This window comes from Salvia miltiorrhiza, chromosome 4 (genome assembly GCF_028751815.1).
Source record: "Salvia miltiorrhiza cultivar Shanhuang (shh) chromosome 4, IMPLAD_Smil_shh, whole genome shotgun sequence".
In the NCBI taxonomy this organism is placed as follows: domain Eukaryota; kingdom Viridiplantae; phylum Streptophyta; class Magnoliopsida; order Lamiales; family Lamiaceae; genus Salvia; species Salvia miltiorrhiza.
In genome coordinates, this window is record NC_080390.1 from 9,243,598 (window position 1) to 9,268,220 (window position 24,623).

The window sequence follows — 24,623 nt, forward strand, 5'->3', positions numbered from 1 at the left end:
ACTCTGAGTACTTCACTTTCTTGTTAGACCGTAGTCTATTCTTGACCATGATATATTCATAGGTCCCTTACTATCGGTATCGACTTAGTCCTTAGTACCTGAACTTCCCGATCTAAGATAGATTTGGATCTTCCTTCGTAACTCAAATATTGACTAATAACAATGTTGTCCTTATGGATCATATGCTTTGAATCGTAAACATACTTCTCTATTTGCGACACATGGGATACATTACGCACATTCTCAAAGCTTAGCGCTAACGCTAACCAATAAGTTATTGGGCTCATCCTTTCTACAATCTCGTATGAGCCTATAAAACGGGGTTTAGGTTTACCCTTCACATTGAATCCAATGATTTCTCTTGATGGAGAAACTTTTATGGAAATTATCTCTCCACTTTCACATCATAGGTCAATTCATCATTTGTCAACATATGACTCTGTCAATCATGGCCCTCTTTTATTCACTATCAAATTTTGACGGATGATTTCAATCGTCTAGCCATTTCATCCCAACAAAGTGGTGATCTATATTTCCTAAGGTATAACGCCTCATTTGCCAACCTATCGATAGTCGATTGATAACTGGTATTATATGTCTCACAATGAGTGGCAAAAACATGTTCTCAGCTTTCACCCCGGTTTAGCTCGGTCGTCTTCAACATACCTTATTAGTAATTTCTATGTCGTTTAAGCGGAACTATAATGACTAATATCTCTAAAGCATTCTTAAGGCAACTTAAACAGTTTGTAAGGAGACCAACCATTTCGAGCATGTAGGCAGGCAACCTAAAACGCCGTTATAAACTTTTATTCATTCTTCGACGGAATCTCGAGTCATGTGGGCATTGGCTACCCCCTTTCGTGACAACCTTTGCTTAAGTCTGAAGGATTCGAAAAATCCATCTCGACAAATCCATTAGTTCGTTAAGGGTTCGGTTTGTCCCAAACACGATATTAAGCTAGACTTTATGAGCTCAAAGACTCAAAGTAACAATATGATATGTTATAAAATCTTCACTTGCTAGCACGCAAGACATATTTCAACAAATGAGGTTACATCTCGTTTCATTCCTCCTAACTAGAATTTTTCTAGATCTTAATATATCTTAGTACTTCCTGGTGACAGTATATGGGTGCCATGGCTTTATCTTATTCTTAAGTTCATTGTCATGGAGATGCATATCTTCCCTTCAAAGAAGATAGCATTATCTGATTCGTCGTTGTAATTCTTGAAATTTCTTATCCTTATTCTTACTCGTAACTTCTCATCCTTCCTTCGTGCTCCTACCACAATTTTCCTCAAGCTGGGTGGTTAAATCACTTCTATCACCATCTTATCATATCTTAAACGAGGCCTTCCGGCTCACTGTATCATCTACTACATTGGTCTTGTCCATGTGATGGTTAATACCAAAATCATAATCCTTTACGGGTTCAACCCATCCTCTTTGTCTCATCAGCTACTACAAATTCCTTATCAGGTTTTAGAATCTCTAGCACTACAATTCAAAATCATCAAAACTCTTTATCAGTAAACTATCATTTATACTCGACACCAATTGTTCGAGTGTCAGATACCAACATTTATGTGCGTTATTCATAACTCTCACACTCACTCCATTTAGACACATAATCGATATCAAACTCAAAATAATAAATTATATCTTAACAATTTATCATGTTCATAGTTCTTGATTAAATTTCGGACTTTGTAATTAAATACTAAATTCCAACTATAATTAATTAACATGCTTCTCTAATTTATTTACCTCATTTAAACTAATAAATCTAATCCATGCTAATTTCTCATACTTAGCCATTTTATATGCATTTCTCATGCAATTCAAAAAGCTCAATAACTTACTAATCATGCTCATCTCATAAATACTCAAATAATTCATATAGTCTTACTAACATAGCATTAACTCATATGCACTGCTAGTTCACTTACATGACTTCACATACTCCACATATCTCAACTTAATAAATCATCGAATAGTTAGAAAATTCGTATTTAATGGAAATAAATTCCAAAAATTTAAATACAAATATTTTTAATTATTCTAAACACATTGGCATGCTCAAAATAACTCAATTAAAATCGAGCATCGCTCGTCTCTGGCCTTATGACTCACGGCCTTCATCAAATTTGAACCTTGGTGTTCAAATTAATCTAAGTAAATTATATGTGCAATATTTAATAAATATAAACACATATATAAACTCAAATCATTCAATATGTTCCAGAAAATGCCACTTCCTTGAGCAAAACTCACACCTACTGATTTGGCATAAATTCGTTCACCCAATAGTACTTGTGTACATGGTCCCTAAATGTTCCTTATGTTCATCTTCATTCTTGGAGTCACTAAGACGAACTTATCCAGGTGAAGGTAGAATACTCTATCAATGATGCCCATAAATATATCTGGGCATTTGTTAGCCTGAATGGCACACCTACAAACTTGTAGTGGTCATAACCCATTCTAAAATTTGTCTTGAGTATACTTTCTTGTATGACTTTTAGCTAATGATACTCGATCCTAAAATCGATCTTGGAAAAACACACTTGCATCCTTGAGTTGGTCGAACAATTCATCTACCCTCGGTAAAGGATATTCATTCATGAGTATTAGTTTGTTCATCGCTCTATTGTCTGTACGCCTTTTCAAAGTGCCATATTTCTTCATAACATACAAAATATGCGCTCCCGGTGGGAATGCACTAGACATGATCTAACTTAGGTCTAGTAGTTTCTGCAACTGGATCTTTAGGTTCTCCGATTCCTTTGGAGTCATCTTGTTCGATGCTTTTGATACACATGTCGATCTTGGTACTAGGTCGATGGTAAATTCTACTTGTCTGTTGGGTGGCAGTCTTGGTAAGTTTTCTGGATAATCATAATGGAACTCACGTATAACTTCTATGTCCTCAACTGTCCTTTCGGTTCTAGCTCCTCCGTTTAGGTATACAAGGAAAGCTTGGTAATGTTTCTTATTTATCACCTTTATGGCTTGTATGTATGAAATAACTGGTATCCGCTCCTTATACTAATCTCGTGAAAACTTAAAGCGTCTATTCCTGGAGGTTTGAAGGAGATTTCCCATTCATTGCATAAATCATAGCATATAGTTCTCAGCTAACCAGTCCATTCTTAGGGTTACATCTACGTTCCATATTGGTATAACATCAAGTTATTCGCTACCACCTTAAGTGATCCTACATTCAATTACAGGTTCATATAACTACGTGCCACTATCGTCGTTCCTTCTATGGGTGAAAAGTTTTTCATGTCTTGATTGCTTTGTTCAGTTTGTATTTGTGACGGGTGATCCCCGTGCATAACTACCTCGACGTCTAGAGTTTTGCTGAGCAACTCAAAGTACGTAAACTCACCGTGGTTGGCGAACGCCATTCTTATCTCATACTTTAGGCCAAGGCGAAACTTCTTCGGGAGTTTTTTTTTTTTTTCATTGGTGTCCACCTATTGTGGGGCATAACGGATATGTCGCAGCAAATCTGGTCGTACTTGGTCATAGACATCTTGTTTTGCTTGAGATTGAACATTTTCGTTTCTTTCCACTTATCGCAGATATTGAAAATAAAATATATATGTAATATGTGTCCGTCTTATAGTCTTACTAAGACAAGTTTGCTAACATTCTTGAGTCATTGCTTTTCTTTTGGCCTCCCACCAAAATCTGTAGATCTAGTCAACTGGAACGCAACACATGAAGGCGTTTTTTTTTTTTTTTTTTTTTTTTTTTTTTTTTTTTGCGCGGTACATAAAATCAAAGGTTCTCTTCATCGTCTTAATCTAGAGTTTACCCTCAACTGGATTCTTGGTTTCATAGCTATAACAAGCTTTACTCGAGAAAAAGTTCATCCATCCTTCGTAATGGTTCATTTTTGTCCCCATCTCGTTTCTAGCTTCTCATCTACCAGACATTCTATTTTTCAAAAAAAACGATCATCAATACATTCCTTTTCTCATATCACATGTGTAACACTTTTTCCATGATTCCATCGTGAAATCAGCATAGACAAAATAACTCAAGTCCTTATTCTCAAACCTTACGGTTTGTACTATAAATTGCTAACAAAATGTATGGTTGATAATAATCATAGGAGAAGAACTAATGTCAACTAATTTTAGACACAAACTGATGGACAGTTAACCAAGCTATAGTTTGGGTAACTTACTAAGTCAATATACTAACACTTCTTAGTCGTATACCTCAAAAGAATCTACTAGGGCAACTCAAAAGTTGTAAAAACTCAAATCTCAAATGATATCAGAATAAAGTGTTGCAGAAAATTTGTTCAAGAGACTCAAATAAATAACCAGAGGGTAGAAATGAGTAACTACCAGGTCGAACAAAATGACCTAGAGTGAGAACCCATCTGATTTTTAAACTGAAGTTGAAATACAGGGGTTTATAAACCCAAAAGACGTCTACTGAGATTTGGATCATGTGGACTGGCCAGGTCCAACATAATCACTTCCCAGTTACACGGGAAACATCATCCCGAACTTGGTAATTCTGGGTCTTCTAAACCCTCAAGATACTATATATAATAAAACTTCAGCTCGCAGTAAGCTAAAAGTTCAAACTTAGGATCATTTGTTCTAGACTCATATTCTGAACATTCAACATTCTTACATAAGTAGACATATTACAACATAGTAATGTAACAGTCAAACCATATTCTTTCTACAACTCATCATGAAACGAAGTCAATTTGATATTCTGTCATGTGTGAACTTTCGAACGTAGAGACTATGCTTAAAACCTTCGTGGTGTAACGTCCATCTTGAAGTTGTCTCATGCCACCTTTCGTTGACTTACTTTCAACGTGGCACGTATCCTTTCAGTCTATCTTTGAGTTTCAAAGAAACTACAGTCTCCCGAAGGAAACCAAAACATTCGTGATGTTCATTCATTTTCTGTTTCGTCATTCTCAAGCATCTAGGTTATAGGGATACCCTATAAATCCATCAATCTATGTTCTTTTGCAAATGTGATCATAAAACTTATAACAATCTACATTCCTTGAAAACGTGTTCATTATCATTCATTCCTCGAATCGTATTAACATAGTACGCATCAAATCTGTCATACCAACGTAAATCATTCAACATTCATTCATAGCATATCTTTCACAATCATGTTCTTGCAACAGTTTAAATCCATAACATAATTAAACATTGTAACTTCAGTTACCTTTTTCTTTGATTGAGCGTGATGCAATGGAGCGTTGAGCGGTGTCATAAGATTCATTTAAGTCAAATAACTCGATCTATACTTGGCTTTTGAAAGAAAATTCTTGGGCCAGAGCAAACGAACTGCTCTGATACCACTCTGTCACAGCCCGCAATCCCTAAGGATGGTTTAACCGGGGTTATGACTCGGGAAGGGGATTAAGAAGCGGGGAAAGAAAGGGGCATTTACTTAACAATCAAACATTTTACGAAAAGAGACAATTATTATATAACACTAGGATCATAACTGATCACTTGGGCAAAAACAAGACATTCGTTCAGGAAGGCCCGTTGAAGTGGATTACCCAACAAAAGAGTATCATACTTAAAATAAAACATTAACATAATCAGAGTATCTTGCAGCGGAAATACGTGTGAGTTATACATATGAAGATGTATACTCAAGGTTACATTATTATTTTATGTCAAAAGGTACATCCGCTCAACTCCACTCCATTCCATCACCCGCTCAACCTGCACATTAGGGAAAACAACATGCAGGGCTGAGTAAAAATACTCAGTGAACATATGCCGGAAATATAACATTTTATATCATTTATTGTACTGCCAACAGTAACACACAGGGTTTTACTTGAAGGACCTGTGCTTACTAAACATTTTCTTTCATTTCATAAAGTTGGATGCGCATCCCATTTTCAGTCTATATGATCCATATCTGTTCCTTTTACACGCCGGGAAGGAGGCCTCCTTCCACGGACGCCAAGACCGGTCGCAAGCGACACACAGTCTCCATGAGTGTACACGTTAACCCTTACTAGCAAACCTTCGTCTAGCGTAGGGTCCGAATTCGATTTCCTTTATAGTTGGCGAACCAACACAGATAGGATACATACATAAAACATAAACATTTTTTTGGCAGACAATCATTTCATAAACATTTCCTTTCCTTTCATAAGAACCATTCATCATTTAATCATTTCCATAAACATTTCATTTCATAAGAACCATTCACCATTTGAAATAATACAGTCATATCATGTCATTCATTTCATTTCGTATAAGAGGCCTGGATGCAGGGGATCTCTATATACGTGTTTTAAGAAAGCCCACCTCATTCCGTTCCCACTAGGGGCGTAGAGTTACCTCCTTCTTTAGCTTTCACTTCCCGTCTGGACCTTTATTGACGAAGAGTCGATAAGTTCGAGAAGAAAGTCGTGTAAGAAAGGAAGATAGGTCTCTAAACTAAACTATCTCCTTTAATGATTTTAGGGTTCTAGCATCCATATTAATCTTGTCTCGTTCAAAACCTTAAACTCAAAACATCTATCACATAACTAACATTTAGGTTCGAAACCGTTTATTTGAACATCATCATGCGCATCAATCATAACTCGTTCTACTCACGCCATCAAGTTAAATATTCCGTCATTTAATAACAATTCATATAATATCACATAGATAAATTATATCATCATAGATCATGCTTTCTTATTTTTAAAATCATTTAATCATTTTCAAATAATCCATATTAATAAGTCATTTGAAAAGAATTAATTTAAATGAGAGTTTAACTCAAAATATTTTATTTTATAATCCATTTATAAATACTTGAAATAAAGAACTCCATTTAAATAATTAATTTAAAGGTCAATATATAATTAAATTAATCAAGCTCAATTTAAATTAATAATTAAGAGCTCAAATAATTTAAATAGATATAAGCCCAAATTAATTAGATAAATTAAGTCTATCATGTTTTTCTTTGAATAAGGCCCAAACAATTAAATTAAAATAGGCCCAAATCCTTTAATTAAAAGAAGCCCATCAAATTTTATTTGTAAAGGGCCGAGCCCAAACATTTAAATCGAAGCCCATCTGTTAATTAAATAAGGGCCCACACACTTATTAAAATCGGCCCAAGTCTCGGCCCAACAGCAAGTAATAAAATTGGCCCAAGTCTCGGCCCAACAACAAGTAATAAAATTGGCCCAAGTCTCGGCCCAACAACAAGCCCAACAATTTAAATAAAAGCCCAAAGCCCACTTTTAATTCTAAACCTAAATAAAACACACACTAAACACACTCAAACACACACATTCAGCCAACACTCACCCTCTCATCTCTCTTTCTCGGACTCCCTCTGTCCGCCTGCCGTTCAACGCGGCCGCCACCGCCGCCGCCGGCGAGCGGCGCGGCTGCTGCCTCTCTCTCCTCCCCTGAACTCTCGTCCTCTCTCACCCTCTCGCCTCTATCTCTCTATCTCGGCTGATCCCTCAATCGCTCACCTCTCTCTCGGCCGCTGGACCCAAGCGCAGCAGACACCACCACCGCGGTGCGCCGCCATCGCCGGGCCGCCGCCTGCTCCCTCATTCTCGCGGCAGATCCGCCGCGGCCTGAAGACCACGGCGCCGTCGCTCATCTCGCCATCTCCATTTCCTTCTCTTCTATTTATCTCTCTACACGCCCTGACCCTCTCCCTCTCTTTCCTCGATCTGTCGGAACAGGACGCACGCCGCCGTCAAAACGGTGCGCCGCCGCTGCTGCCTCCGTCGTCCTCGCCGGTGGCTCACGGCCAGGAGCCGTCGACCGCCGACAACCAGGTATACCCCATCTCCCTATTCTCCTTTTTCTTCCCTCATCTTTTCCCCTTTTTTTTTAAATTAAAAACTGAAATCCTTCCTCTCTTTCTCTCTTGGCAGAACGGAACCACCGCGGCTCCGCCGCCGTCTCGCCATCGCCAGAGACGGCGAGCCACCGAGGCTGCCGCCTCCCTCTGATCTCGACTCACACACACACAGCAGGGTCAGCCCCCCCTTCAAAGGTTTCAAGCCTCAAATTCAGTCGAACACTTAGCACATAGGATTTGAGCAAAAATCAAATACTGTAAATTTCAGTTCATACGTTAATACATGTAAATTTTTCTTTTGGATCATTCTCGTTTGGTGGTTCTCTGATATATTGGATAAAAGGGGAATACCTTGAATAGGTGTGGTGGAAGATATTTATTTCTGCAGATTTTGTTTATCACTAAGATTAGAAACGTCAGTTGTGAAAAAAATAAATTGAAAGAGATGAATATCCTCATTCTATTACCTTAACTTGCTGTGTGAAATTGAGACTGCAGAATTTAGAAATGGTGAAGTGGTGAGGTTTGGGTGAAGAATGGTGTAGGTTATAAAAGAAAAATGGGGTGGTGAGGATCGTGAAAATTCTTCAGCTTTAGTATGAACATGGACTTTCTCTTCAGCTTGATAAGTATGAATATGGACTTTCTTCAGCATGCTTGTGGAATTTTTGTCATGCTTGTGGAATTTTTGTCTCGTAAATCTTGCTGATGAAAATGGTTTGTAGTAGTTGAATATGGTGGTGTGAAAATGGTGAAGTGGTGGGGTTGGCTTTAAAGAAAAAATAATTAAATAAACTTTTGAGCCCAATTCAATAATTATGTAGTCCGAAACTTACGTTAATACATATAAGCCAAATTCCTCATTTGAAGTATAAAATCTAATTGAGCTTGCCATTTAAATAAATTAAATAATCGCATAGGCTCACTTTAACAATCAATTAAAAGATCTATAATTAACACTTCAATGTTAAATAATCGTTAATAAATTAATGGACTCAAAATATATTTTGAGTGTCACTCATTGAAAATAAAATAAAAATAAATTATCATGTATATAAATCATCAAATTCATATAAGTCTGTATTTTATTAATGGATGCCGAACCCTAATTATCATAATAAATCCTTAAATAAGTCATTAGAAGAATTAAATCCTCAATTAAAAGTCGGGTCATTACACTGAGCCAAGTAAGATTTGGAGCACAAACTTTTATGGACTTTTATCAAAAGGCCGATCATAGCAACCATATATATCAAGGGGCTTTAGCGCGAGTGCCGTGCCACAAACCACAATATCAGATGTCAAAATTGAATATTGGATATACAATTCCTCCAACAGGGGCAATTACGTAGGAACGATTCTATAGCCTCGCCACTCACTTTGAACCATCTCAGATGCAAACTCTTGAGGGATTTATAACCAATGAGATTTTGAGGTAGGCACACCTTGTTGTCTCCTAACAACTCTTCACAGGAAACCACATCACTTGGACCCACACATAGAAAGTCCAATCTCAATCTCTCAACTTGTCTTGAAACCACAAATTCAAGCCATTTGGCAACTGCGCACTGCGCTGACTTGTTTGCATACAAAGAGATTCTTAATTCTTTCAGCAAAGGGGCTTTACGCGATTGGAGAACCGAGCTTACTATTTCTATATACTTGCACCTTTCAGCATCCCATGCGCTTCCTCGTATAGGCTCTTGATAATGGTTGGTTAGAAGCTTTGCATTCAAGTTGAGATTAGGGACGTGTTTCCACAAACCTGACCATCAGGAAGAAAGAACACTAGTGGTAACGCATTCCCTCAGTGATAGAAAAGACAATATGACAAGGATAATTTCATCAGGTAACTCACTAATCCTATCAACTCCACCATTGCATCTCCGAGAACACTAACAAACAGCAACAATCCAATAACAAAATATTAAGAACAATGCAATAACAATAAAATCTTACATGAAAAAAAATGACTGTACACTGATAAGAGTGATAATCATGAATACTGAATACTCCATCCGTCCACAAAATGAGTACTTATATTTCATTTTTAGTCTGTGCACAAAATGAGTACAATCCTTAAATTAATACACTCAAAAAGTGGGACTTTTACTCCATTCATAATTTCACATCACACTTAATGCATTTTTTAAAACCCGTGCCATCCCAAAATGGGTACTCATTAGTCATTACGTGACGGAGGTAGTGTTAATTTTAATTCATGAAAGAGCCAAAACAGGAATCAACAATCAAAGAGAAAAGACAGCAAGCAAATATACTATGAGAGTTCGAGATTACCTTCTTGGGCAGAAAATCTGAATCGGATTTGAAATACTTCACCTCCATCACTACTTCAATCAATTTCTATATATATACAGATGTAAAATTAAAAACTTAAATACTAAGAAATTATTATAAAGAAAGCAGGATTAATTGGCTGATTGTGCTACTCAAAACTAATTTGCGTGCTGAATAAAACAATGTTCAAATGAAAACAAAGAATTAATTACCAAGATTCTGAATCCTCATCAGGCAAAAAAGAATTAAAGAAAAAGTCAGGATCAGGAACAGTCCTTTGGTTCTATTCTAGCCGATAAATTATAAAGTTACTAAGTTAGGTTCATTGGCTTTGGAGAAGGTCACGACACTAACATGGGATAACTACTCAATACATCCTCTCATTTAAAATAGGGGTAATTGCCCCTAAATACATTAACTTTCATCATTTTCTGGAATTGCACATCATCTTTAAAATCTGCCCGATAATACATAACTTTTCTCTTTTTTCTAGAATTTCCCACGGTCACCCAACCACCTAAACGTGAAAATGACGTGGACGCCGAAAACGCCACATATACAGGCCGGAAAATTTAATTAATTGACGTGGCAGACATGTAAGCAAACCGACGTAGTTTTGATTTCTAAAATTGCACTTTAGTATATACTCCCTCCGTCCATGAAAGAACTTTCTAGGAGGGAGTGACACGGGTTTTAAGAAAAAATATTGTGGAATATATTGAGAGGGAATAAAAGGTAGTTGAGTGTATTGAGAGTGGTGAAAAAGGTTTTATAATTAATATTGGGAGTTGTGAAAAAGTGAAAGTGAGTAATTATAAGTGGTGGAGTAGTCCAAAAATAGTTAGGAAGTTTTTTTGTGGACGTCCCAAAAAAGAAAGATAGGAAGTATATTTTTTTCTATTTTTTCTAAAATTTAATCAAAGATTTTATCCACTTCCCTGAAGCACCCATTTGCGCAGAAAAATCCCCAAAGATCATAAACAAATAACAGCAACCCATAATCTTTCCACTAAAGCATCTTCGACATTATGAGTAAACAACAAACATAACATAACAGTGCATTCATTTTATCCTTAATTCAGCACATGCACATTATGAATTCCATGGAAATAACATTTATTTAAAAAACTAGCACAAGAAAATTAAGGATACCCAGAGCCGGCGCCGTCGAGCAAGACCGCCGTGAGCAGCCGCCGCTCCCCTGCGCCGTCGAACCCAGGCAAGACCGCCATGAGCAGCTGCGTGATTTGGTGTCTGGTGTTTGAGTTTCAGTTCAGAAATGTGGGGGGACAGTTCTCTATTTCGAATTAGGGCTTACTTCGTCAAATTAGGGGTTTAGTTCTATTATCTTGAAATATTCGGATTTAGCAGAAAATAGAAAGAAAAAAAATTAAAGTGTAATTTCAGAAATCAGAACTACGTCGTTTTACCTACATGGCTGCCACGCCAATTAGTTAAATTTTCCGGTGTGTATATGTGGCATTTCCGGCATGCACGACATTTTCATGTTTAGGTGGTTGGGTGGCTGTGGGAAATTCCAGAAAAAAAAAAAAAAAAAGATTGTGTATTATGAGGTGAATTTTAAAGATGGTGTGCAATTTGAAAAAATGGTAAAACTTAATGTATTTAGGGACAATTACCCCTTTAAAATAATAAACAAACAAATAAAGAAATATGAATAATCCATAGTGCCGGAAATTTTATTGTGTTCGTACTTCGTTTTTAGTACCAACACAATTTTCTGTACAGAATTGGTTAATATTTCGCTACTGAAGTTTTTGAAAGGCTTACTATGTTTGTGAGTTCCAAAATCAATTTGGTTATATATGCTTGTAGGTAGGGATGTCAATGCATCCCGAAACCCGTGGGCCGACCCGAATAACTCGACAAAATTAGAGGGTTAGGGTTGAAAAATCGCAACCCGAAAAAACCTCCAGCCCGATTAGCCCGCACCCGACTAACCCGGAACCCGATAGGGCTAGCCCGAAAACCCGGTGGGCTGACGGAATTGTGACTGATGCATCCAGTTACAACTTCTGCTATGTTTAGATCTATGATATTTGCTTAAATATATATATGTAGCCTCATTAAAAAAAGTGAAATTCATTAGTTAGAATATATATGTGTGTGTGTGTGCAATCTCATTAAAAAAAGTGAAATTAATTACTGATTTTTTGTAGAAATTGATTATTAGTATCTCATTAGTTAGAAATTAATTATTAGTATCTCATTTAAAAGTGATACTATTTTTTTTTTTTTTGTCAATGAGACGTGCATGCATGGCAAATCCACTAATTATTCAGTAATAATCCAGATTGATTCTAGTGCATTGATACATATTAAATTTTACTATCTCATTTTAATATAATTTTGTTTATGTAATCTTGAATATCTTATATTTTTGCATTTCATGCTTTGCTATATAATTTATATCTTTAATATCTATGTATATTTTATACATTATGCATTAGATCATTAGGAATAATAAAATACAAATGATAATTTTATTTTTACGCCTTTAACCTAATTAGCCCGATGGGCTAGCCCGAAACCCGAAAGTTTAGGGTTAGGGTTGAAGATTTACAACCCGAAAAAATCTCCAACCCGATTAGCCCGCACCCGACTAACCCGGAACCCGATAGGGCTAGCCCGAAAACCCGGTGGGCTGGCCCGATTGACATCCCTACTTGTAGGAGACTAGGAGTACTCGTAAGAATTACTATGTTTAATTCCCTCTAGTTATGGCTTATTCTAGTTATTTGAAATTGTTCGAAAATAGGTATTTATATGGAAGCTATTAATCTAATTTTGGCTAATGAAATTGAGTTTTTCTCACGAGAGGTATTAATTCGTAATGTACTTGAGCAATTTAAAGAATATCACACAGGACATAATCAACAATAAAAACAGAATTAATCCTAGTTCAAAATCATAAATAAATGTAGAAAATGACACGGATAATTAAACAATACAAAGTTGAATTCAATCATGTTGAAATCCGAAATGATGCCATCGGAGGAGGGTTTCACGGTGGTGAATAGCGAGGCATCAATCCTGTTGATCCAGCTCGAAGCCAGCATAGCATGGCTCGGAGCGGTGACTCGATGCCGAAGTAGAGCGCCTCGATTATGAGCTCTTGGTTGGAGAAGCGCTTGGCGGTCGACGGGAGGCGGTTACACCAGAGGAAAGAGAGATCTAAGATAAATATGAACAAAACATGTAAGAGATGGCACACATGACTCCAACTAGGGGTGAGCAACCGGATTACAAATCAACCAAACCGGCTATTCGATTTTGAACTAATGCTCAACCCTAACTCCAACCTAATTAAGAAATATCGAGTATGGTTTAAATTGGATCAGAGTTTTCACATGAAATGATACAAAATGTTAATTGAGAAATCTTATTCCTAGAAAAGGCACATTTGTCATTGCAAACTTTAACGCGAAAGAGCATTTTCATCTTTTCAGTAATTATTCTCTTCATTATGCGTCGAGTTATATAAACTTCATCCATCCCGCTTCTTGTGAAAGTAATTCTATTATGACATAACATAATGCAGGGCAATCACACTAGACATGATAAAAATAAAAATAAAATCAATATTAGTTCAAAATCACAAATATCTGTTGAAAATGACAAGGATAATTAAACAATATAAAGTCGAATGTGGTCAGGTACTTCTCCATCAAGCAGTTGTTCAAGGAGGTCTCTGGCAAATTGTGGCTCGGCCCAAGACAGTGATGGACACCAGAGAATTATTTTCTGAAGCGCAATGCAATTATCCAAAATATATTTCAACAATTCTATATGATCGACAGCGCCCTCAGAAAAATCACTGAACTCGAACGCTTTGAGATGCCGATGCCGATGCCGGTGCCAGTGCCTTTCACCATTTTGGAATGTAGAATGAAATCTTAACTGGCTCTCAACATGCACGCACCAAAAGCTATGTAAGAAAATACGGCACAAAGTAGCTTGGTCTAGAGCTTCGTGTTAAGAATACATTTCTTTTTGTAAATGAACCAACCTCTAATCTGAATACTTGAAGACGAGGAGATGCTCGTATCAAAGCCGTTACAGGGAAGAGACCGTGTTCATACGCTCCACTATATTTAACAGCCAAATTCTTCAACATAGGAATTTGAGGAAAGGCATTCGCAAAGAACACCTGCGGAAACAGCAATTACTTGTTAAGTTATATAGAATGTAGAAACAATACCAAGAAAAGTAGTTGCAGCCATAGTAGTAGTCTAACATCGGGATAGAAGAGATCCAAGGTGAGAAATTGCAGTCGGGCTGCACGAGCAAAATGCTTTGCTCCTGCAGGTCTTGTTCTTGTATCAAAATCTGCACCAACAAGTTTTTGGGATATTCTCAAGTACCAATTTCTGTGATGAGTATACCCTGAGCCAAGTAAGATTTGGAGCAGAAACTTTTATGGACTTTTCACCATAAGACAGCAGACCATAGCAATTATATATATCAAGCTGCTTTAATGCCGTGCCACAAATCACAACGTCAGATGTGAAAATTGAGCCATGGATATACAATTGCTCCAACAGGGGGCAATTACGTTGGAACGAGTCTATAGCCTCGCCACTCACATTGAAACCTTTCAGACACAAACTCTTGAGGGATTTAAAACCAATGAGATTTTGAGGTCTGTCTTTTAACAACTCTTCAAGGGAAACCACATAACTCGAAACCTTAATACATGTACCCTGACATTGCAAGTCCAATTCCAACCTCTCAACTTGTCTTGAAAGCACAAATTCAAGCCATTTGGTGACTGCGCACTGCGCTGACTTGTCTGCAATCAAAGAGATTCTGAATTCTTTCAGCCAAGGGGCTTTATGCGGTTGGAGAACCGAGTTTACTATTTCTATATACTTGCACATTTCAGCATACCATGTATTGCTTCGTCGTATAGGCTTCTTATATTGGTTGGTTAGAAGCTTCGCATCCAAGTTGAGATTAGGGATGTGTTTCCACAAATCCAACCATCGGGAAGAAAGAACACTAGTGGTTACAGATTCCCTCAATGATAGGAAAGACAATATGACAAGAACAATTTCATCAGGCAACTCACTAATCCTATGAACTCCACCATCGCATCTCCGAGAACACTAACAAACAAAACAAAAATCCAATAACAAAATATTAAAAACAATACAAGAATCAATAACAATAAAATCTTACATGAAGAAAAATGACTGAACATTCAATAAAGGGATACGTAAATTCACATTAGCCAAAATAGGAATTTGAGATTACCTCCATTGGCAGAAAATTTGAATGGGGTTTCAAATACTTCCCATCCATCACTACTTCAATCAATTTCTATAAATACATATGTAAAATCAGACGACTTAGAAACTAAGAAACTATTACTAGGATTAATTGGCTGATTGCGCTACTCAAAACAAATTTGAGTCCAGAACAAAACAATGTCCAAATCAAAATAAAGAATTACCTCAGCTCAGCTATGTTCAGGTCAGGCAAAAGAAAAAAAAAATAGTCACCAATAGTCCTTTGGTTCCAACCGAGAACTTATAAAGTTAGGTTTATTGCCGGTGGAGACAGTCTCAACTAAAATATTGAACCCTCAATCGGTTCAAATTCAAAATTATGATTAATAAATTATAACCGAGGATTTTTAAATCCTAATTAAATATTCATAAACCCTAATTGTGAATTAACTGCTCGTAATAGGGTGGATATATATACTTTATTCTATATTATCCGTATAATTTTTCTCTAAATAAATGAGATACCACCCAATTTTTCTAATCATTTTTCAAATTAAATATGGTGGAGTATAACCTTCTTTAAATATTTTCTCACACTGTAAGTTTTTTTTTTTTTTTTTTCTCACACTGTAAGTTCACACCATGAGATTTAAATAAATCTAATCTAACAAAACATATCTTCATCTAAATTGATGTTTGATTAAATCCATGCTTATATTTATTATAATTGTATTAAATTATTAAAGTGCATTTAATTCTTTAAAATATGAATATTAACGCATAATAGAGAAGAATAATGATAATTTATCATAAATATCCTTAACCAGCAAAATCAAGATAACACACTATGATTAATTATATACTACATGATTTAATTATATGCATGATTGAGTATTTTTATAGTATATCTCTAATCCCACTCTTTCCATGGGATAAGAATCCGGCAAATAGTTTGAATGATAAAAATAATCAAAATAATTAAGGCCTTGAAATATCTCAAAGTTGCAATTCATCAAACTAAATAAAGGATTAGCGTTACTATTTTTATCTATCAAAACTAATCCTCCAAAGTAAACACCCCTAAATATTTAAATTATTCTAATAAATCAAGACTAGGGATGTCAATATAGCCCGAAACCCGTGAGCTGGCCCGATTAACCCGCTACCCGAGAGGGTTAGGGTTGAATATTTTCAATCCAATAAAAGTGACAACCCGATTAGCCCGTAACCGAATAGCCCGGCACCCGATAGGGCCGGCCCTACTAATCCGATGGGCTAGCTCGAAACCCGAATACTTAATATTAAATATTTAGATATAAAAATAAAAAAATGACAAAATATTATAAAGTCTCATCATTTCACTTTTCTGTATTTTTTAGATGCTTTGTTTCTATGAATTCAAACTATTGTTGGATATTTTATTGATTTTTCGTTAACAAAGTTTAACATTTTATTGTTACCAACTTATTTTATATGTTATGCAATCTTGATGTTTTTTTCAATATTTTATATTTTTGCATTTCATGCTTGCTATATAATTTATATCTTTGATTTCTATGTATATTTTATACATTATACATTAGATCATTGAAAATAACAAAATACAAATGATTATTTTATTTTACGCATTTAAGCCCGAAACCCGAACGTTTAGGGTTAGAGTTGAAAATTTATAACCCGACAAAATCTCCAACCCGATTAGCCCGCACCCGATTAACCCGAAACCCGATAGGGCTGGCCCGATTAACATCTCTAATCAAGAGTCAAGACGTCTCATGTTTGTTTATCTCTCAAGTCTCAACAACCAAAATCCAACTCAAACTCAAGCCATAAACGATAACCCTAATTGTATACAACCCATTTTGATGCGATCAAGTAAAGATGTTTCATCATAAATAGCAATGCAAATGTTAGTTTACAAAGCACAAACATTCCCAAATATAAACTCCATAGCTTCAAGATTAGCACAAGAGTACCTCCAACTCCAAGATTGAGAAGCATTGTCCAAAGTAGCAACGAGTGACCTCATGAAGCTGCGACGGCGCCGGAGTTGTGAGAACTTTGCCAAACCTCAATCCCTTCAACATCTTCCCTAGTCACAAAGAGCCTATCACCACCACCCTCTATCTTCTTGATCGCCCCTCGCTCCGAATCCTCCAGTTTATCCATGTAATTCCTCCTATACATCTCCTCACTCACAATCCTCTCGCCCCCATTCGCCTCCACTCGCGACCACACCTCCAACTCGCCGCCTCTCCCCACAAACGCCTGCTTCCGGTAACAATGTATTGCAAAACCGCCACCGCCACCATTCCTCCCCACATCCCTCAAGCTCGGATTCTTCTCCTTCAGATACAGCCATGGATCCTCTGTCAACATCCGCAAATCGGCCATGGCTAAATCCCCCGATTTCGAGCAAATCTTCAACAATGCTAACACATCCAAATCAACATCCACATCCGCCAACGAATCCCCAAACCGGCTGCTCCGACCCGACCCGGGCTCCATAGTCTCCCAGACCACATTCCGGGTTCTTGGGTCCCACAGCCGGATATAACCCGAATACCCGAACGCCCCTGACGTCACTGAGCTTCCCACCAAAAGCCCCAATTCGGAAACATACGTCAGCTTCGTCGGAACCATATATTTCGCGGAATTCCCCGGCATCCTCCCGATCTCCGACGAGATCTCCATCGTCGATTTATCGATCATCAGCACGCAATTCTCGCCGTGGTGGCAATCGAAGGAAGCGTAAACCGAGTCCACCGAGTCGGCAATCGCGTGGACTCGAGCCTTGTATATCCTCACATCGGACGGGTCGACCCACTCGGTTGAGTGAACCCGCCGCCCATTCGCCAAATTGTAGAAATGCAAACCCGACCCGTGCAAGGATCCGACTGCGGCGACGTCCAATTCGATCCTCTTCACGGAATTGATGAAATCCAGATGCGTCCGCGCCGTCGCCGTGTGGCTGAGGTTCCAATCGTAGACCGTGATCTGGCCGCCGTGCGCCGCCCACAGCGATCCGTCGGATTCAATCGCGTTGAAATCCGAAACGACGCCGTCGGAGGAGGGCTTCACGGTGGCGAATAGCGAGGCGTCGATCCCGTTGAGCCGGCTCGGAGCTAGCGCGGCTCGGAGGTGCGACTCGATGCCGAAGTAGAGCGCCTCGTCGATGAGCTCCTGGTTGGAGAAGCGCTTGGAGGTCGAGGGGAGGCGGTTGGAGCGGAGGAGAGAAAGGAGGACGGAGAAGACCTCCGGGTCGCGGTCGATGAAGACCGGGTCGTGACCCGACCGGTTTGATAGAGCGAATAGGAGGGAATCCGGCCCGCCCGAGCGGAGGGTGGGTACGGTGGTTTCGAATAGCTTGCCTCCGACGTTGAGCTTGATGCGGTCGCCGGCGGCGGAGGCGGTGGCGGTGGCGGGATTTAGGCCGTTCATCTACGGTGGTTTTGGTGGGGAATTTAGGAATTAGGTCTGGATTGGAATTTGGGGAAAGATTTGTACTTGTCTGAGCAAATACAGTTATCTTGAAGCATCGAGTAAAACAAGAGAATCTTTTTTGCATATTTACAAATGAAAATATACTTTTTTCTCATAAAAGAATGAATTAATGTGTTTTTTGGATTTTTCTTCCCAGATTCTGTGTATAGAATTACGCCCAAGCTGTTTATGTGGAATGGCCGCCCTCGGACTACAAACAATATTATCGAGTTGGGTTTATAATTCTACCCACAATTAGAGACATAAATTAGAAAGATGAAAGAATTGATAGAAATTAGCAGACAATGATAGCGAGAATTGATAGAATAATGAGTTTACTTTTTTTTTTTTTGAATAATTTGTGTTGTTTACACAGAGAATTAATGGGATGAATTTTATGACTTTATTCTTTTTGAAGGGTTTTTGTTGTTTCACGCAGTGGAGAATGACAGCGAGAATTGATAGAATAATTAATTTTAATTTGATTGGAATATTTCATCATGGGAAAAATCAGAAAAACATTAAGTTCGTGTATTTAGATTCAAAAAATAAAGTTCGTGGAAAAACTAGAAAATGCTGAAAGTTCTTGTATTTACATACAAATAACCCTAAAATAAGAAAATGCTGAAAGTTCTTGTATTTACATACAAATAACCCTAAAATAAATTAATAAACTTGATTTGTATAGATATTTTGTAAAGAATATTCTAAAATTAAAAAAAAAATGTAGAAGAAAGAAGAAAATTCTAAAATAGTTGAGAATGAGATGGAGAAAGAATAATTGAGAATCTATATGATATATAAAATATCAGTTTAACGGTAACTTTTCACGCCATATTTTCTCACACACATCTCACTTTTTCTCCTCTATTTTCTCTTCATTTATCCCACGATTATCTTTTCATTTAATCAATGAATTCATTTTCTCTTTCTCTACCCCAACATTCGAAACTCTTTGCATCAAAAACTTGCCAGATTTTCTTGATGGTTGCACCCTTCAAAGTTTACGAGCAATTCCTTCACAGCAACTGCTGATTTGAATTCTATGGCTTTGCCATCCAGTTTCACTACCTGCAAAACTTTTCTGCTACTGAGAATTGGTAACTTGAGGCATCCCATGATTGGCCACAAAAATATGTCTCAAGCTAGGGAAAAAAAAGCTAATAACTTTTAGGAATCTATACGAACTTTAAACGCAAGAATGGTGCATTTGGTTTGGAGATTCTTATATGCAAGCTGATAACAACAGTCCAATACCCATAATAAATAAATAAAAGATAAAAATCTGCATAAGTTCCATGAGGAAGAAGGAAAGGCCGGGGAAAGTTGGTGAAGATTTAACATAAAAATTGTCAAAGCTCATCAATGGGTTCAGGCAAAAGAATCGGAAATTAGTGAGTATAAGTGGAGAGGGAGTCAGGTCGCGGCGGAATTGCTGTCGGAGGCGCGTTGGTAGCAATAATGCCAATTGACAGAGACAATTAATCGCCGAAAATTGAGAAGTGAAAGGAAGGAAACTCTTATGCAACTTCTATTAATCTTTTTTCTCTCTTTAAATCGAAAAAGGGACGCTTTATTGCAAAAGGCGAAGAAGACGACGACGCAACAGAAATGCAGAACCGGCACTTGATGGGGAAGAGGAAGAAGACACGGCTGAAATATAAAAAAGCGGCGCTTCATGGTTTCATTAAACCCTTTTTTCTTTTTCTTTTCTTAATTATGGATTGGTAGATGATGATAGATGGTAGATGGGCCTTATTTTTTTATTAATATGGACCGGTAGTTTAGGATGGGCCTTATTTTGAGGGGAATTAATTTGAGTTTTTAATTAAAATTATTTAAACTAATTAAATAGTTCTTAGTTATCATATAAAATATGACTATTCAATTCAAAAAATAAAATAAAATTAAAAAATGACCTTTTCATTTTATTTTATTAATTATACAATATAAAGAAATAAAATAATACTACAAAGTTTCATATTACAACATTAAATTAAACTAGATATTAATAATATAAAGAGTACATGACATACTGCAATTTCAAATTCAAAACAATAACAACGATGTATACTACATAATCAATTTGAAAATAATGAAATTATCTAATACTTTAGGAGTTTAGGATTCTTTCAATTATTCTTTTTATTTAATAAATGGTTAATTTTAGGATTTGAAATTTGTTTCTTAATAATTAAATTATCTAATAAGTAATACTTTATTTAGTACTCCCTCCGTCCCAAAAGAAATGTCATGTTTTTCTTTTTGGGCTGTCCCAAACGAAATGTCATGTTTCCTTTTTTGGCAATACACACTCTCTCTATACTTAATATTTAATAATTTCCACCAACCCAATTTATCTACTTTATACACATTTCTTAATCTCCGCGCCAAAAAGAAATTGGACATTTCGTTTGAGACGGAGGGAGTATAAAATATTGATTGTATAGTTAATTATAATGATCCATTGTGCAATATTGACAAATATATAAGTGTGATTGTAAAAGTATAAAAAGAATGTTAACAACTAATATTTCGTCCACTTCTAAATGAACACATGTCTTCTTTTTTGTCAATACAGAAGCCGTACTTACTCTTGAAATTTTAAAAATTACTCCATATTGTTTTATGTTATGGATTTGGATTCTTCAAGTATATTTTAATTTTATTTTTATCAAATATATACTTTATAGCATACATCTCAAAATATATAAGTTATATTTATAAGTTATGTTTCATACTTATATTTATTTATTTAAAATATTATTTAATTCGGATGCTCGTAGTGCATCGCACGGACGGGCATACTAGTTACAGATAAAATAACAGTTGAGAATAGTCTAGAATCATCTAGCTAATACTACTTACTACTATAAATATGTAACCATGTTTAAGAATTAAATGTAAGAAAGAAAGTGAATTGAAAGAGAATTTGTTCAGAAAGATTCTAAGTCTCCTTACACATTCACGTCCACTACATACAAATTCACATAGTTTCTTATATCCTGCAAATCAAATCCTCTCATATAGTTATTTATTTCCAACAAGATGTTTTGAGAGTTGCGCCGACCATAAATTCACATATTTTCTTATATCCTCCAAAGCGTCGGCCACAATAAGGCTATTACCGAGAGATGAGAGAGGAGAGACAAAAGACGAAATTAATTGACCATCGATATTGGGCCATTTACAATGCAAAAATAAAAACTCATTTTACAAAAATAGTATTAAATACCTCTCATAGGCCCTACTGTTGGGAACCTTGTGGAATATCTTAACCCTTGTTTTGATGATACCAAAATTCATAGGACTTAAATGTAATAGACTAGAATCGTTTTGAACTCAAGTGTTAGAGTTCGTTTCTAGTTTAGTTGCGGTGTCGAATTCTGAAGACTGAAGACTGGAGTTACCAACTGAAGTATCAGTTGAAGAATCAGTTGAAGACTGATTATTTAATGCGCGCCATAGACTGATACTAAAGTCAAGTATCAGTTGAACATTCCTCATAGGACTGATCTTCCAATGTTCAGAGGAAGCCACGTACGCTCAAGTATAGCCGCATAAAATGCAGAGATATCTCAATATCTTATCTCTGCAGAGGTCATTCCTATCTGGTGGCTACTTTTCAGAGATGTCACATCTCCTGTCCTTCAAAGAGAGCCGTTTCCACACAGACAAGGAACCTCGAAGATTGAAGCCTCAGCCCAAATTCGAATTGCTCTCCAACGGAAGAAATCTTGAGGACGATTTACGCCAACGGATCTATTCAAGAGTTCTCCTACAAATAGCGCTCGAGGATCACTTCAATCTTCACCAATTCAACGACATAAGCTGAAGCTCTGCCGAAATAGCTACTCAGCCTAAAGCTTAACCGCTCAAAGCTTGAATCGAAGAAGAGAATTCCAAAGCCAAAATCAGTCACTGCTGATTACATACATTCTCTTAGACCCTAGGCATATATTCTGTATACCCAGAAGCCAAAGGTCAAACTTGCTTCAAAGAACTTGTTCTTTGTAAGTATAGTTGGCACTCGCTTAAACCTCTCCCCCATAAGAGTGTTTGAGTGACTCGGAGATTCAGGAAGGTACTCTGAACTCTGAAAGGGAAGTCTGAGCACGAGGTGTGCTTAGCAGGGAAACCCTACGCGAGTTGTGTAGGTGCTGAAATCCTACGCGAGGTGTGTAGGTGGGGAAACCCTACGCAAGGTGTGTAGGTGCTGAAGAGAGTTTATCTTCAGTTTACGGTTTGCAGTGCACCAGGCAAGCACTTGCGGAGTGGATTGTTGGTCTGATCAACCAGCCGTGGATGTAGGAAAGAGTTTTTCCGAACCACGTAAAAGTCTCTGTGTTATTTACAGCTTTCAGTTTTACTTTCATAACTGTGCTATTTCAATTGATAAAACTGAACACTGACTAACAGCTAGAGAAACTCTAATCCAACTATCTGCTCCACCGAGGCTATTCGAAACTAAGTTTAATTTCCGCTGCGTATGATATCAATCTGACTCACTATCCTCTGATAGTAAGGAAGAGAGATATCATCTTTATCTTTGCAAACACGACTGAAGCCCTTACGTGGATCAGTTAAGTTCTAGTGACTTAACTGATAACTCTTTACTGAAGAGCTTTCAGTATCAGTCGTCAACCCTGTTGGCCAAAAGTAATTTCGGTTAAACAGGTGTCTAGTTTGCATGAAAAGTTTCTTTTCTATCTCTGACTGAGATCCCTCTGATTGAGGTTGGTAGATAGAGTCAAAAATAGCCTATAGGTGTATTCCGGCCCCCCCATACACCTATTCGAGACCCCCCGGACCTAACAATTGGTATCAGAGCAGGTTGTTCGCAAGAACTATCTGTCTCTGACTAGTTCCTACTTGAACTAGATCCTTTCTTAAAGGTCTCGAAGAAGTTTTACTCTTTCTTATTTTTGTGCTTGCTATTTGCTCTATCTGCTGTTATCTGTTCTCTCTTTTTTGATGGAGACTAACCACAGCAGATTATCTTCTCTACCTATGTTTAGTATTGAAAAATACGACATATGGAAGTTTCGGCTTGAAAGCTTCCTCACCGCCCAACATTGCAGAATGTGGGAAGTCATCACCAGCGGTCCGATCATCATCACCGAAACTGTAAAAAGGGTTCCTAATGACATCCATCAGGAACTTTACGATGAGGACCAGCCCAAGTCAAAGGCAGACTTCACCACAGAAGAAAGGAAGCAAGATGAGTTAGACAACCTCGCCAAAAGCATCATCTCCGGCACCGTTCCTGACAAGCATGTCATGAAGATCATCAAGTGCAGAACAGCAAAGGAGATGTGGGACATTCTGGAAAGAATGTGCGTAGGTTCTGAGGAAATCAAGGAGAATAAGCTATCCATAGCTTGCCAGAAATTTGACTCCTTCCTCATGCTCAAGAATGAATCTGTCGAGGAAATGGAACAAAGATTCAATCTTATATTGAATGAAGTTCAATCCATTTCCAAAGACAAATACACTCAACGAGAAATCAACCTGAAGATTCTTCGAGCACTGCCACGTGGAGAATGGCAGATCTACTCAGTCGCTCATCAGCATAAGCCAGGATTCAGTCAGCTCCCGACAAACAAGCTTTTCTCCGATCTCATGGCAAATGAGTTCGACCTTCTGAGAAATCTTGGTAACAAGAAGGCTGGAGGATCAGACGAAGATGGTCCATCAACCTCAAGAGGAGTTGCACTGAAGGCCTCGACCAAAGAAGG

The 24,623-nt window shown here is 37.3% G+C and overlaps 3 protein-coding genes and 2 long non-coding RNA genes across 10 annotated transcripts; 1 reads left to right on the forward strand and 4 right to left on the reverse strand.

Moving 5' to 3' along the window:
- Nucleotides 1-5,587: 5,587 nt before the first annotated feature.
- Nucleotides 5,588-8,420, reverse strand: LOC131022613 (uncharacterized). The gene is made up of 4 exons (XR_009101361.1): nucleotides 8,320-8,420; nucleotides 8,204-8,234; nucleotides 6,337-6,401; nucleotides 5,588-5,739 (listed from the first exon to the last, which is right to left on the reverse strand). It is a non-coding gene; the product is annotated as an uncharacterized LOC131022613 (long non-coding RNA).
- LOC131022609 (uncharacterized) lies at nucleotides 7,747-8,253 on the forward strand. The gene is made up of 2 exons (XR_009101358.1): nucleotides 7,747-7,826; nucleotides 7,926-8,253. It is a non-coding gene; the product is annotated as an uncharacterized LOC131022609 (long non-coding RNA).
- A 639-nt stretch (nucleotides 8,421-9,059) lies between the features above and the next one.
- LOC131022607 (uncharacterized) lies at nucleotides 9,060-11,477 on the reverse strand. Of its 5 annotated transcripts, none has more exons than XR_009101354.1 (3): nucleotides 11,303-11,477; nucleotides 10,151-10,216; nucleotides 9,060-9,747 (listed from the first exon to the last, which is right to left on the reverse strand). XR_009101354.1 is itself a non-coding variant. In XM_057952118.1 (3 exons), exons 1-3 carry the CDS (start codon nucleotides 10,196-10,198, stop codon nucleotides 9,154-9,156), a joined length of 549 nt encoding a protein of 182 aa, XP_057808101.1. In that variant the 5' UTR covers nucleotides 10,199-11,477; the 3' UTR covers nucleotides 9,060-9,153. The 5 variants fall into 5 exon arrangements, 1 of the variants encoding a protein (XP_057808101.1); XM_057952118.1 differs by having other exon boundaries at nucleotides 9,060-9,617; nucleotides 9,711-9,747; nucleotides 10,151-11,477; XR_009101353.1 differs by having other exon boundaries at nucleotides 9,060-9,617; nucleotides 10,151-11,477.
- Nucleotides 11,478-13,175: 1,698 nt separating this feature from the next.
- Nucleotides 13,176-15,433, reverse strand: LOC131022957 (putative FBD-associated F-box protein At3g50710). Its single transcript, XM_057952497.1, has 5 exons — nucleotides 15,428-15,433; nucleotides 14,727-15,279; nucleotides 14,409-14,557; nucleotides 14,177-14,321; nucleotides 13,176-13,345 (listed from the first exon to the last, which is right to left on the reverse strand). Exons 1-5 carry the CDS (start codon nucleotides 15,431-15,433, stop codon nucleotides 13,176-13,178), a joined length of 1,023 nt encoding a protein of 340 aa, XP_057808480.1.
- Nucleotides 15,141-19,081, reverse strand: LOC131022614 (protein ENDOPLASMIC RETICULUM-ARRESTED PEN3). 2 transcript variants are annotated; one of them, XM_057952119.1, is made up of 2 exons: nucleotides 17,379-19,080; nucleotides 15,141-15,279 (listed from the first exon to the last, which is right to left on the reverse strand). In XM_057952119.1, exon 1 carries the CDS (start codon nucleotides 18,841-18,843, stop codon nucleotides 17,428-17,430), a length of 1,416 nt encoding a protein of 471 aa, XP_057808102.1. In that variant the 5' UTR covers nucleotides 18,844-19,080; the 3' UTR covers nucleotides 15,141-15,279; nucleotides 17,379-17,427. The 2 variants fall into 2 exon arrangements, with proteins under 2 accessions (XP_057808102.1, XP_057808103.1); XM_057952120.1 differs by lacking the exon at nucleotides 15,141-15,279 and adding an exon at nucleotides 15,435-15,493 and having other exon boundaries at nucleotides 17,379-19,081.
- Nucleotides 19,082-24,623: the final 5,542 nt, after the last annotated feature.